The following is a 15096-nucleotide window of genomic DNA, read 5'->3' on the forward strand; positions in this document are numbered from 1 at the left end:
CTCTCCCTGCCTCCTATACAATACAGAGCAAGTCGTTCGTCACGACAGGGGAATCCTGCCATTCGTTCCTGCAGAGCGGGTGCTGGCAGAAGCAATGTCTGCAGCCTCCCCTGCCGCGACGAACGACTCTCCGGGACACGCGTGTCCCCGGCTGCTCCGTATTGTATAGGAGGCAGGGAGAGGCGGGGGGGGGGGGGGGGAGGAGGAGGAGGCAGTGCGAAAGCCGGCGGCTTCATCTATTACATTGCCGCCGGCTATATTTAATTCAATTAACCAAGTTGTAATACATTTGGCCGCAGCGAGACGGCTGTAAAATACATTGAGCTTATTGTAATCATTACATTTCTAACACTGGCCGCTGCGCTGCTGGAAGTAGCCACACTTTGGGTTCTGGCCGTAACATATATATATATATATATATATAAAATCGTGTGTGTGTGTGTGTGTGTGTGTGTGTGTGTGTGTGTGTGTGTGTGTGTGTGTGTGTGTGTGTGTGTGTGTCACAATCACTCGAAAACGGCTTGACCGATTTGAACAAAACTTGGTACACAGATCCCTCACTACCTGGGATGATATGTTCTGGGGGTCTCGCGGCCCCCTGCACACCTGGGCGGAGCTACAGACACCCAATCAGATTTCGCCCATTCATGTCAATGGAAAAAATGTAAAAGGCTGCCATTCTCACAGTAATCAAGCCAGAGTCCCCACACTTGGCACAGTTGGTCACTTGGTGACCGAGGTTACAAATCCAGGAAAAGTGGGCGCAGCATAAAACAGCCAATCAAATTTCAGCCATTCATTTTTAATGGGAAAATGTAAACTGCAGCCAGTCTTAGACTGTTAATCGCAGGGTTCTCAAACTTGCCACAGTTAGTCACTGGGTGAATGCGATTAATATTCAGGAATGTGAGTGGAGCCTACAACAGCCAATCAAAATTCACCTATTGATTTTCAAGGGGAATATTTAAACTGCTGCTATTCTTACACTGATAATGACAGAGGCTTCAAACTTGTTACAGTCGGTCATTGGGTGACTGGGGTCCAAATTCACTAAAGGGGAGGGGCCACAAACAGCCAACCAGATTTCCTTGGTGGATAAACTGCTTCCATTCACACATTTTTGATGCCAGGAACCTGAAAACTCACAAACTTGGTCATTGAGTGACTGTGTGTCCAGGTTACAAAAAGTGGGCAGAGTCAAAAACAAATTTCAATAGGAAAATATAAACTCTAGCCATTCTTACATTGTGAATGGCAGAGTTGTCAAACTTTGCACAGTTGGTCACTGGGTGACTGGTATTAATATTCAGGAAAATGGGTGGAGCCTACAATAGACAATCAAAATTCACCTGTTGATTTTCAAGGGGAATATTTAAATTGCTGCCATTCTTACACTGTTAATAGCAGATGCCTCAAACCTGGTACAGTTGGTCACTGGGGGTTCAAAGACAGAAAGGGGTCAGAACCACAAACAGCCAATCAGATTTGTTTAATTTCAATGGCAATATACAAATTGATACCAAGGACCCCAAAGCTCATAAACTTGGTAATTGACTGATTATATGTCAAGGTTAGAAAAAGTGGGCGGTGCTAAAAACTACATTTTTTACATGGGACGTTATTAACTGCAACCATTCTTACACTGTTAATGGCAGGGTTCCCAAACTTGGCACAGTTGGTCACTGGGATTGATTGATTTTCAAGGGAAATACTTACATTGCTGCCCTTCATACACTCTTAATGGCAGAGGCCTCAATTCTGGTAGTCAATCACTGGGAGATTGGGGTTTAAATTTTGAAAAGGGGGCGGGCCACAAACAGCCAATCAGATTTAATGTCAGTGGGATATTGCAATTTATGGATGCCAATGACCCCAGAGCTCATAAACGGTCATTGAGTGACTGTATGTTAAGGTTAGAAATAGTGGGCAGAGCCAAACACAAACTTTGAGGCCTGGAACACACCAGAGGAGTTTTTCTGAGCGTTTTGATCTTTTAAATCTGCTGCTAATGTTATCCTATGTGTCTGTGCACACTGGAGCAATGAGGTTTTGTAAAAAAAAAAACCCATAGCATTACATTGGGAAGAGGTTTTGAAACCTCTACAAGCTCTTCCCAATGTAATGCTATGGTTTTTTTTTTTACAAAACCTCATTGCTCCAGTGTGCACAGACACATAGGATAACATTAGCAGCAGATTTAAAAACTCAAAACGCTCAGAAAAACTCCTCTGGTGTGTTCCAGGCCTTACATGGGAAAATATAAACTGCAGCCATTCTTACACTGTTAATGGCAGGGATCTTAAAATTTGCACAGCTGGTGACTGGGATTAATATTTAGAAAAGTAGGTTGAGCCTAAAAAAGCTAATCAACATTCACCTGTTGTTTTTGAAGGGGAATATTGAAATTGCTGCCATTCTTGCACTGTTAATGGCACAAGCCTCAAACCTGGGACAGTTGGTCATTGGGTCACTGGGGTTCAAATTCAGAAAAGGGGGCAGAGCCACAGCCAATCAGGTTTAATTTCACTGGGAAAATACAAATTATTGAGGTCAAGGACCCCAAAGCTCACAAAATTGGTCATTGAGTGACTGTGTGTCCAGGTTACAAACAAAAGTGGGTGGAGCCAAAAACAAATTTTACTGTGAAAATATAAACTGCAGCAATTTTACACTGTAAGGGCCCATTTCCACTAGAGCGAATCCGCATGCGTTGTCTGCATGCGGATTCGCACAACCAATACAAGTGGATGGCCCTGTTTCCACTTGTCAGTTTTTTCCAGCGTTTTTCTGTGCAGGATTTTTCTGCACGGTAGAGCCTGCAGAATTCGCCTGCGTGAGGAATGCAGGCGATTCGCAAGCTATGTATTTTATAGGGAAAACGTACATGCATTTTTTGCCGTGAATTCGCATGAAAACTAATGTAAATTGAACCAGGCAGTGACATGGTTAAATTCGCATATACCCTGCCTGTGCGAAATCGCGGCAAAAACGCACGCGGAATCGCATCCGCATGCGATTTTGTCAGCGGTGGAATCCCAGCGATTCGCACCGCACTAGTGGAAACGAGCCCTTAATGGCAGGGCTCTCAAACGTTGCCCAGATTATCACTGGGTGACTGATTAAGATTCAGGGAAGTGGGTGGAGCCTATAATAGCCAATCAAAATGCATTTTTTTATTTTCAAGGGGAATATCTGAATTGCTGCCATTTTTACACTGCTAATAGCAGATGCTTCAAACCTGCTACAGTTGGTCATTGGGTGACTGGGGTTCAAATGCTGGAGAGGGGCGGAGCCACAAACAGCCTATCTGATTTATTTAATTTCTATGGGAATATACAAATTATTGATGCCAAGGACTCCAAAGCTCCCAAACTTGGTCATTGAGTGTTTGGGTGTTAGGAAAAGTGGATGGTGCCAACACCAGCCAAATACATACCCGGGTAACGCCGGGTCATCAGCTATATTCAGTAGGAACCTGGCAGCCTGCTCAAACAGTTAAAGGACAACTGAAGTGAGAGGGCTATGGAGACTGCCATATTTATTCTCCTTTTAAGCAATACCAGTTCCCTGGCAGCCCTGATGCTCTGCCTTTATTACTATTAGCCATAGACCCTGAACAAGCATGCAGCAAATCAGGTGTTTGACATTGACAGATATGACTGGATTAGCTACATGCTTGTTTCTGGTGTGATTCAGCCAAATAGACCAGCAGGACTGCCAGGCAACTGGTATGGTTTAAAAGGAGATAAATATGGCAACCTCCATAAACTTCTGGCTTCAGTTGTGGCGTTCTATTAAGATCGCCAAGGCGGCTGCAGGAGGGTTTTTAAATTTAAAAAAAAAAAAAAAAAAAAAACTATTTCATGCAGCCAACTGAAAGTTGGCTGCATGAAAGCCCACTAGAGGGCGCTCCGGTCGCATCATTCTGATCGCCTCCAGCGATCAGAATTAACAAGGAAGGCCGCAATGAGCGGCCTTCCTTGTTTCTCTTACCTCGTCGCCATAGCGACGAGCGGAGGTACGTCAGCCGCCTCCGATCCAGCCCTTAGCGCTGGCCGGAACCGATTGGTCCAGCTGCGCAGGGCTCGGGCGGCTGGGGGGACCCTCTTTCGCCGCTGCTCGCGGCGGATCGCCGCAGAGCGGCAGTGATCAGGTAGCACACGCGGCTGGCAAAGTGCCGGCTGCGTGTGCTGCTTTTTATTTGATAAAAATCGGCCCAGCAGGGCCTGAGCGGCAGCCTCCGGCGGTAATGGACGAGCTGAGCTCGTCCATACCGCTAAGAAGGTTAAGTGTCCACCATAGTCAAGAACCTGCTGGGTATAGTAGACATTTTAAGGAAGGTCTTCCTGTGCCAGTATCAGCTGCTGCTTAGTTAGACCATACAGTATAGGGGAAGAAGTGTTCTAACGCCCTCCCTTAAATGTGTCATTCACTTCATATTGAATTAATAGCAGCATTATTTTCTGAACAGTGAGCACGACACACAAATCCAGGCATGAGAGACACAACATGAATAATATCTTGTTTATTGAGGTACAGCACATGTGATCACATCAGAGATATTTGGCTGTGAAGTGTTACAGGGTGTAATGGTGCCATCAGACTGAGGGAAGCCTTTACATGCGGGAGAATAGAGGTGGGGTGAGCTACGATCCCGCAGAGCAGGACTTCACAGGACAGACATTGTGCACCGAGCCCGCTACAGAGTGCATCTGCTGGCAGCAACACACGCAGTTCTCTCAACAAAGTGCAATGCCAATCATGTCCATTCATGCAGTTACCAGACTGACCAGCACCATCGGAGAAAGAACATTTGTCAATAGCAATAAATTACACTATTTTTGGCCTGGAGCACACCAAAACCCGCTAGCAGATTCACAAAATGCTAGCAGATTTTGAAACGCTTTTTCTTATTTTTCTGTAGCGTTTCAGCTAACATTTTGCGGTTTTGGGAAAAGTTTTTGGTGTAGTAGATTTCATATATTGTTACAGTAAAGCTGTTACTGAACAGCTTCTGTAACAAAACCGCCTGGCAAACCGCTCTGAACTGCCGTTTTCCAGAGCGGTTTGCGTTTTTCCTATACTTAACATTGAGGCAGAAACGCATCCGCAATCCAAAATCTGCAGCAGCCCGGGAGTATGCGTTTCTGCAAAACGCCTCCCGCTCTGGTGTGCACCAGCCCATTAAAATACATTAACCAAGCGTTTCCACATCCGCAAGCGGATCGAAAAACGCTGCCGAACCGCTCTGGTGTGCACTAGGCCTTTGATCTCTCAGCTGGCTGCCCAGGCAGAGCAGCTAATTTGTAAACACAGGATGTTAACCCTATGTCTGCTTCCATGAAAGTAGGAAGTAGACACTGCCGAGGTATTGCAGGATTTGCATCAGCTGTAACAAAGATATGTTTTCCTGTAAAGGTTGTTATGCTTTTGGTTATCTTTTAGAACAGAGGGAAGTTCTGAGTTCAGGTCCGCTTTAAGACAAGAGATTCTTTGTTTTGCACAGCTGTGCAGTAAGGGGGAACAATATATAACTTAATATGAACATAGCCTGTTATATGCATATATGCATCAACTCAAACATATTTGCATCTCATTGACCATGCCTAGCAGGTGACTTCTATGGCAGAGCTCTTTTTGGTTTGGCCACACCCAGGATGGGTTAATTTGGAGGACTTGAAACTCCCCTCTCTTTTGCCACACCCCTCTGACATCATCTTCCACTGCTCTCCAGGGAGTAAAGCTTTTCATAAAGATACACATTAAAATTTTGCAGAAACAATCAACATTTTCAGCTGCCGTGGATCTCAGATGCCCACTCCCCTTTCTCCTCCCTGATAGCCTAAGTAGGCGGGACTGAGGTGGTGACCACAGTCAGACCCTCCCCCTCTGAGTGGTTATCACATGACCTGCTGGGTTCCAACTAGTGAGAGCAGGAAGTCATCAGAGAGGAGCTGGCCACCTCTGAACTAGAGCAGCACATAACTTCATTTCTAATATTACATTTTTTTTTATTGCACTTTTAATGAGTACATTTTAGTAAATGGTGAACCGGGGCATCAGAGGTAGTTTGTAGCTGAATCACCTGGAAATATCCACTGCCTATAGCAAAAGTATTCACAGCAGCAAATCATTGTATTTAAATGCAAACAAATCTGTTACGACCTGCTCATTCCCAATGTCCAACCAATGTGACGTTACACAAGTGCTGAGAAGTGTTTTGGTTTTTACATCAGTTAAAAACAGTACATTTTGGTAAAATACTTTCCAGGCTGAACTTTATACAAAGTCTACCTCCTTGTTTGTGTCCTTGCAGAGAGCTCAGAGGACACAGAGCGTATATTCCTGGCCAGTGTACATTGCTTCAGGTTATTTGTGCCTGATGAGAATGGAGGACAGAGGTGTCTGAGATTAACCGGTACAGCAGGGAGTGTCTCATATGTCTCACATAAACAGCAGCGCACATACAGCAAAACTGTGGCAATACTACAGACATCTGGGCAAAAATGGGTGTCCGCGTAGTGAGTCAAAAGCAGAAAACTCGCCTCACGACCCAGGAAGATGGATTCCGGTGATATCCTATGAGGAGCATTCTCCAATCCATCTTCCTGCCGATGGGTATACGCAGCCGCACCCAACAGGCACAAGTAAGCTTTGCGCAGGAGTCATCAGGGATCTGAAAGATCCAGTCCACCCTTGTCGCCAAGCATCGTTCGCGTAATCACAGTCACCCAACAAGCGCCAGTCTGAAAAGTCATGTAGTGGGTACAGGCCCATACAGCTGGCCATACATTACTGGATCCAGATCTACCATCTGATCAGAGAGGGATCTATCACCTACCCACCAATTTCCAATAGACCTCAGCAAAGACCAGCCGAGAGTTCCCCAATCCTCAGACTATTGGACGATGCTACCGGCACACAGCCCAGAGGCCTTTTGAGCGAGATCTTTCCAGCATGCCAGATTGATCATTTCTGGCAGTAGATAAAATGCACGGATGGGGTAATGTATGGGCATAGTGACGTAAAACTAAAGCATAAAAAAAACCCTCACAAAAATAGGCAGGTATTCACCTATGGAGAGGAAAAGCCCTCAGCCTCCCGAGTCCTCGGTCTCCTCCTTCCCCCGCTGCATGTATTCCACCAACTAGTCCAATACTACTTCAGTGACCCTCAAAAGGCTTTGAAGGCACTCGGGGACATGTGCACCCCCCAGAGGCAGCAAATTCAAATGGCAGACAGCGGGGGAAAGAGGACACCCAAAGAGGACCTGGAAGGCTCTGAGATCCACAGCCTTCCCTCTCCACAAGAATCTGACTTTTCTTTACTCTCACTACAGTTTTGCTTTAAAGGAGACTAAGATATTCATAGATCACTGTATCTAGCACTAATAAGTTCAGTGCACTGTGCACAGACACTGCAGGTAAGCCCACATCCAGCCAGCACAGAAACCAGCTTTATTAGTAACTTTATGCAGCCAGAGACACGATTTAGGATGTTGCCAGGGCAAAATCCAGCCCCCACCCTGAAACACTACCAGTCCCGCTATGGCGACAGCTATGGAGGGACATAGCGCAAAGTATGTACGTTTTTGCGTACTGACCAGAGATAGTCTATGCAATGCATGTATTTCTAGCATGCCGACTACCATGGACGTCTATAGGCTTTTCTAAGTTTCAGCATCCATAGGTAGTGCAGAGTACGTAGCTACTTGTAATCAAAATTTAATTAGGCAGTGCCTGTGGCAGATGGAGGATTAACTTACCTATAGCCGATGCACTCCACCTAACTCCACTCCTTTTTCCCTTAAAGAGAAACTCCGACCAAGAATTTAACTTTATCCTTATCAGTAGCTGATGCACCCTTTTACATGAGAAATCTATTCCTTTTCACAAACAGACCATCAGGGGGCGCTGTATGACTGATATTGTGGTGAAACCCCTCCCACAAGAAACTGAGGACCGTGGTACTCCTGGCAGTTTCCTGTATGTGAACCTTGTTGCATTGTGGGAATTAGCTGTTCACAGCTGTTTCCAACTGCCAAAAAAGCATGCAGCAGCTACATCACCTGCCAGCAGTAAAAATGTCCCCAAGTGTCAGAATGTAAATCAGGGATTTAAAAGATTTTACAACGGGCAAACACTGACTAAATCATTGATACATCATTATTGTAAAAATGAAGCATTTTTTTATTACATTATTTTCACTGGAGTTCCTCTTTAAACCCAGAAGATGGAAGTAGCCACCACGGCATTACATGGATCGTGATTGGAACGCATCAGCTAGAGGTGGCAGCATAGGTAAGTTAACCCCTTCTCTGCCTCAGGCAGCGCTATCCAATTTAAATTTCCACTATCCATACATCACGTATGCCTAATTGTTCTACAAAGCTACTGTCTGCCATGGACATCTATAGGCATCTTCATTTCCACATATTCCTGCGCCAGTTTAAAGGCATTAAGCAGAACGTTTTGTGTCAATGCCAACATTCTACTTGACATGCACAAATAATTCTAAGTTGATGTAGAATTATGCAAATAGTACAGCAAATCGAAGCAGCTTAAAAATTCATCTATCGTCAATCAGCATAATTCTCAACGTTGGGACATTTACTGTCTTCCCAAAATCTACATACACAAAACACAATTCAAACGTAGCTGGCCCTGGTGTGTAACTTTTAAATTGGCAAGGGTCAATGCAAATCATATGCAGTTTGGAGAAACATAATGAAACTAATACTTAGAAGAAAGTCAAATGTTGACAACACTTCAGTTTTTATCTTTGGTTTATTAAGTTATGATTGGCTGACTGGACCTGGCCTTCAAATAACCTACTAAATCTCGCTCCCTGCAATGTCTATGCAGTATGCATGCGCACTAAACGTTACAATGATGCTGAATATGGCGAGCTAGCTGCAGTAAGGTTGTGAAAACAGCATGTTTATAGCATGAGCTGTGTACCTCCACTAAAATGTATGTGAAACGACACCTATGAGTGGGGAGTCACATGGTGCTGAAAGCCCCGCCCACCTTGTATGCACAGCAGCAGCACTGGACCCTGGGATACGAGTGAGCAGTCCCCCATTCTGGACAGAGGCAGAGCAGCACACAATAGGTGAATGAAGCAGTAAAACTTACCCCAAAGGGTGTAATGTGCGTTTCCTTTGGACAGCTGAGGATACCTGAATGCAGCGCTAGAGACGAGGGATAATCAAGGATATGCAAATATTTCCAGGTTCATGCAGATTTATGTAAATTTTATGCTAATATATGCAGCTTGAAAATGGACCAATCAATTTAAACCTGGGTGGGACTTGATTGGTTCATTTTCTAGCTGCATATTTGCATGAAAATGTGCATAATCCTGCATGAACTGTGAAATATTTGCACCTCATAGATCCTCCCTACTCTAGTAGTAGTAGTATACTGCTAGATCTCTAGTCCTGCAGATCAGTGCAATGTCTGCATATTACAAGTTTGTTCCACTTAAAGCCACGAGCAAAAAACAAACAAAAACACATCGGGCCTCATTTAGAGATCGGTCTGAGGAAAGTATTGCCTATGATGACATTCAGCAACCAATCACATTGAAGCTTATATGCCGCGCTGTCATTTTCCAGGACAGGCTTGAATCTGATTGGTTGCGGAGTTGTCACGGCAGCAGCTTCCCCTCTGACGGGTTTATAGGTAAGGCCGGGGTGAGGTGGTCTCAGAAATGGCATCAAAGGACACGATTCTAACACTACTGCCTACTGCTGCCAGGATTACTGGATTTTGGTGACGGCTTCATGTATAGACTGAGCTACATAATCCAGGTTCTTTGTTGTCAGCCCACACATGTTAATTCGTCCGCTGGCCATCAGGTAGATGTGCTTCTCTTTAATGAGGTACTCCACTTGGTTCGCTGGAAAACAAACAAACAAAAAAAAAAAATGAACATCTGATCAGTGCTGGAGGCGGGGCAAAGTTTCCACAACTACCTGCTCTTCTGAGGACCAAACATCAGCATTCACATCAGCACAAACATACTGCCCGATGCTATATGTATCAGCGGGCCCCACACTGACAGGGAAGGGTTAATATTATACAGAGGAAAGATTGGGCAGGCACAGAGCAAGAGGAGTCCCGGGTGTCATAAGGGTGGACAGCAGGAGGTGGTTCAGGCTCGACCCTGTAGAGATTGTGGACAGGAGTCAAGCTTAAAGGGAACCTAAACTGAGAGGGATATGGATGTTTTCTTTTAAACAATACCGGTTGCCTGGCAGTCCTGCTGATCTCTTTGGCTGCAGTAGTGGCTGAATCACACACCTGAAACAAGCATGCAGCTAATCCAGTCTGACTCCAGTCAGAGCACCTGATCTGCATGCTTGTTCAGGGGCTGTGGCTGAAAGCATTAGAGACACAGGATCAGCAGGAAAGTCAGGCAACTGGTATTATATTAAAGTGAACCTCCGGACTAAAAATCGACTCAGTAGCACTGAAAAGGCTTGGTGTTTCTTTAACAGTTTCACAGCATCAGAACTTTGTTTCTCTTATACAAACCTCATTTTTAGCTGCACAGAAGAAAACTGCCCGGGCTTTTTTCCCCTGATGCTGTGCAAAGCATGATGGGATTTCTGATGTTGTTGTTCTTGTTCTGCTGTTTTGGTGAAATTTTTTTTTTTTTACATTTTGAATTTGACATTTGAAGCCTTGTGCGTGCAGCTGCGAAGGGTTATCAGGACACTGGACAGTTGGAACTGTGTCTCCTGCTCCCTGTCACCTCCTTTCAACCAAAAAGATGGCTGCCCCCATGACAAAGATGGCAGCCCCCATGAATCACAAACATTTGCCTGTTCTTTTAAAACAGGGTGGGTAAGATTATATTACCTATCTATTCTAATTAACATAACTACTGTAACTTGATGACAGTATGTTTGTTTAGGCTGAAGTTCCCCTTTAACCTCCTGAGCGGTCTGGACGAGCTCAGCTCGTCCATCACCGCCGGAGGCTGCCGCTCAGGCCCTGCTGGGCCGATTTTTATCAAATAAAGTGCAGCACACGCAGCCGGCACTTTGCCAGCCGCGTGTGCTGCCTGATCGCCGCCGCTCTGTGGCGATCCGCCGCGAGCAGCGGCGAAAGAGGGTCCCCCTAGCCGCCTGAGCCCTGCGCAGCCGGAACAAAAAGTTCCGGCCAGCGCGCTAAGGGCTGGATCGGAGGCGGCTGACGTCAGGACGTCGGCTGACGTCGATGACGTCACTCCGCTCGTCGCTATGGCGACGATATAAGCAAAACAAGGAAGGCCGCTCATTGCGGCCTTCCTTGTTTATTCTGGGCGCCGGAGGCGAGCGGAAGATCGCCTCCGGAGCGCCCTCTAGTGGGCTTTCATGCAGCCAACTTTCAGTTGGCTGCATGAAATAGTTTTTTTTTTATTTAAAAAAAACCCTCCCGCAGCCACCCTGGCGATTTAATCAGAACGCCAGGGTGGTTAAAAGGAAAAATTATGAACCCTTCTCAGTTTAGGTTCCTTTTAAAGTGAACCCGAGGTGAGAATAATATGGAGGCTGCCACATTTATTTCCTTTTAAGCAATATTAGCTGCCTGGCTGCCCTACTGGTCCTCTGCCTCTAATACTTTCAGCCATAGCCCCTGAACAAGCATGCAGCAGATCAGGTGTTTGACAATATTGTCAGATCTGACAAGATTAGCTGCATGCTTGTTTCTGGTGTTATTCAGACACTACTGCAGCCAAATAGACCAGCAGGACTGTCAGGCAACTAGTATGGTTTAAAAGGAAATAAATATATGGCAGCCTCCATATCACTCTCACCTCGGGTTCACTTTAAGGACTTGTTCACACTAAGGGCGCGTTTGGATTTTTTTTTAAGCGCCGACAATTTTCAATCTTGCCCTAAAAGCTCTTGTGCAATGATTCCCTATGAGAGTGTTCACATCTGAGCGTTTCAATTCCAATTCCTCTCAAAGCGCTGCCTGTACCATTTTCGGGGGCCATTTGCCTCAATGGAAAGTATAGGGAAATTGCAAAGCGCTTGAAAAAGCCCTTTGTATAGCGATTTCCCCAGCACTTTCATGAATAAATACTTTGTATTTATTCAATACCGGGTGAAAGTTCACTTCCTGACCGACGTCCAGAAGTGAAAAAATGAGCAGCTCTACAAAAGCACTTTACAAAAATAGGTAATGTGCAGGTATGCGCCGGGCGGCGCTAAAAAAATTAATCGCGCAAAAAAAAAAAAAAAAAAAAAAAAAAAAAAAATCGCAAAATGCTGGTGTCTGATTAAGATTCATGATGTGAACAAGGCCTAATAGAGGGATATGGAGGTTGCCTTTTAAACAATACCAGTTGCCTGGCAGTCCTGCTGATCTCTTTGGCTGCAGTAGTGGCTGAATCACACACCTGAAACAAGCATGCAGCTAATCCAGTCTGACTTCAGTCAGAGCACCTGATCTGCGTGCTTGTTTAGGGGCTGTGGCTAAATGTATTAGAGACACAGGATCAGCAGGAGAGTCAGGCAACTGGTATTAATTGTAAAAGGAAAAATTCATATTCTCAGTTCAGGTCCGCTTTCAGGCTCCTCCGTGTAGGGAGTGTGGACAGGAAGTGGTGGTCAGGGGCTTCGCGGTGTAGAAAGTTTGGTGGAGCTTCTCACAGGACCTTTGATAGCATAAAAATGCCTGCTGTGTTTTCAGGGAAAAATCACTAATTATGTAACCCACGTTATGAGGCACGTGCCGTTTCAAGGGCTTGCGGACGGAACTCTGCGACAGAAGACGATGAATACTTACGATTGAGGCCAGTGAAGCTGAACATTCCGATCTGCTCCACGATGTGCTTCCAGGTGCCGGGTGTCTTCAGGGCCTCCAGTCTGGATTTCAGCTCCGCCCTCATCAACAGAACACGATCGGCCATCGTCTTTACGTTGTCCCTCCTAAAGACAAAACCAGGAAGGAAACATAAATGAATGCCCACCTAACAGCAGAATGCTGAGCAGAGGTGTGTAGAGCTGAACTGGAGGGACTGGCTTCTCCTTAGCAATAGCAATGAGATTTGTGAAGGGCGGCTGCCGTCCAACAATCACTCCTGCTGTATTCTCCAGTTATAGGAGCCTTGTCTAGTGATAACTCTTTGCTCATACAAAGGATTCATATTGGAATTTACAGGTCCTGCCACCAGATAGAGACCTTTCTGATCGAATCTGATCAGAGAGGTAGCTATTGCAGATACACTGCAGACACATTACCAACAGATTTCCTAAAAGTCCTAAAGGGGGGCCATACACTAGCTGACCAACCAACCAATCGACCATCTAATTCGATTATTATAATCGAATTGGATGAAAATTGGTGCTGCCAAGTGCATGCCCGACAAAGCGGCCAATTTCGGGACAGAAATTGGCCGCACAGTCGATCGCGCATGCTGGAAAATTTCGGGCCGAAATTGGTTGGTTGGGTGCGTGGCGGTACGGCGGCTGAATTGCAAATGAGCGACGAGACAACTAAATCCCCACCGCAATGTATAAAATGTATGTAGCGTGTGCATTTATACATTACCTGTCCGGTGTCTGCCTCCACGCGGTTTCCGTCCATCACGCCGGGTTCCACATACACGCCGGCGGCGCCATGTCTGACGTCACGAAGGCGCATAGTGGCTGACGTCAGACGCTATGCACCGCTAGCATGTATGCGGGTGTTACCCGGCGAGATGGACGGATGGACCGGAAACCTGCTACAGGACAGGTAATGTATAGATGCCCTACATTACATACATTTATACATTTAGGGGGCAGTGGCGGACGCAGCGGCTCAGCCAATTCCCTGATGATTTTGTGCTGAAATTAGACTGTAGTGTATGGGCAGATTCGATTAGAGATAAATTTGTCTCTTGGTCGAATCTGCCCATATTCGTTCTAATGTATGGGCACCTTAATGCCTTCACCTGCTGCTTTCCTGAGGCCCGAGGCGAGTGTTGCTGTCTCAATCACCACGAGGGTCCGACTCCCGCAGCTGACTGAGCTCAGCTTCCTGCAGGATCTGACAGGACCTCGCAGCTTCTCCATATACCATTTACTCACTTCCTCCCATATATTATTAGACTGGAAGCTTGCAGGGCAGAGCTCTCCCCCCTGCGGTTTCTTCTCGTTTGATCAACTATTTGATTATTTTATCGGATCAGAGAGTCAATTATCTTCCTCTCTAATTGATCGATGGAAACTGGCCAATATCTAGTCAAACTGACCAATTTACTTGATCGGACAGGATAGAAATGATCGTAAAGGATTCCGCTAATGCTCACATGATTTCGATCGACACACAATCTATTTTTGATTTCAGAGCATGGAGGGACAACATCGTTCAGCTCAATTAAAGAAGGATAATTGCACAAGATCTCACTTGTGTGTGGGTCACTAATACATCAACTTTCAATCAGCCACATCGTTGATCACCCAATAAAGTTGAGCGTTTAAATCGCTTAACAGAAAAGCGAGCAATGTATGCGCAGGATTACACAGAGTCATTCCTTCAGCTTACCATTCATCGAATAGCTCCGGGCTGGTGAGGGTGGTGGCCACAATGCGGGCCCCCTGGGAGGGCGGATTGGACCAGGTTGTACGCACAATCTTCTCCATCTGAGACAGGACACGGCTGACATTATCGCTGTCTTTGCCCACAACAGTCAGATTCCCAACTCTTTCATCTGCAGGAGAGGAATGACATTATCTCAGGACACGCCCATCTGTGCGCTAGCCACGCCCCAACCAGACATCACCCACGCCTCAACCATACAGCTCCCACTTTCTCCACTCATCTGCAGGAGGGGAATGACATCATTATCTCAGGACACGCCCATCTGTGCGCTAGCCACGCCCCAACCAGACATCACCCACGCCTCAACCATACAGCTCCCACTTTCCCCACTCATCTGCAGGAGGGGAATGAAATCATCATCATCTCAGGACACGCCCATCTGTGTGCTAGCCACGCCCCAACCATGCAGCACTCACAGATTCCTCACTCATCTGCAGAAGAGGAATTAAATAATTATTTCAGGACACGCCCATCTGTGCATTAAGCACGCCTCAACCATACATCAGCACCC

At 45.9% G+C, this 15096-nt stretch overlaps 1 protein-coding gene across 1 annotated transcript in view; it reads right to left on the reverse strand.

Moving 5' to 3' along the window:
- Positions 1-4510: 4510 nt before the first annotated feature.
- GOT1 (glutamic-oxaloacetic transaminase 1) overlaps positions 4511-15096 on the reverse strand; it is a 42258-nt gene continuing 31672 nt past the window's right edge. Inside the window, exons 7-9 of the mRNA XM_068257587.1 lie at positions 14529-14694; positions 12786-12928; positions 4511-9903 (exon numbers count right to left, since the gene is read on the reverse strand). Of these exons, the coding sequence (XP_068113688.1) occupies positions 9764-9903; positions 12786-12928; positions 14529-14694 (449 nt within the window). The 3' untranslated portion in view covers positions 4511-9763. The remainder of the gene's footprint in view (positions 9904-12785; positions 12929-14528; positions 14695-15096) is intronic.

This window comes from Hyperolius riggenbachi, chromosome 10 (assembly GCF_040937935.1).
Source record: "Hyperolius riggenbachi isolate aHypRig1 chromosome 10, aHypRig1.pri, whole genome shotgun sequence".
NCBI lineage: Eukaryota > Metazoa > Chordata > Amphibia > Anura > Hyperoliidae > Hyperolius > Hyperolius riggenbachi.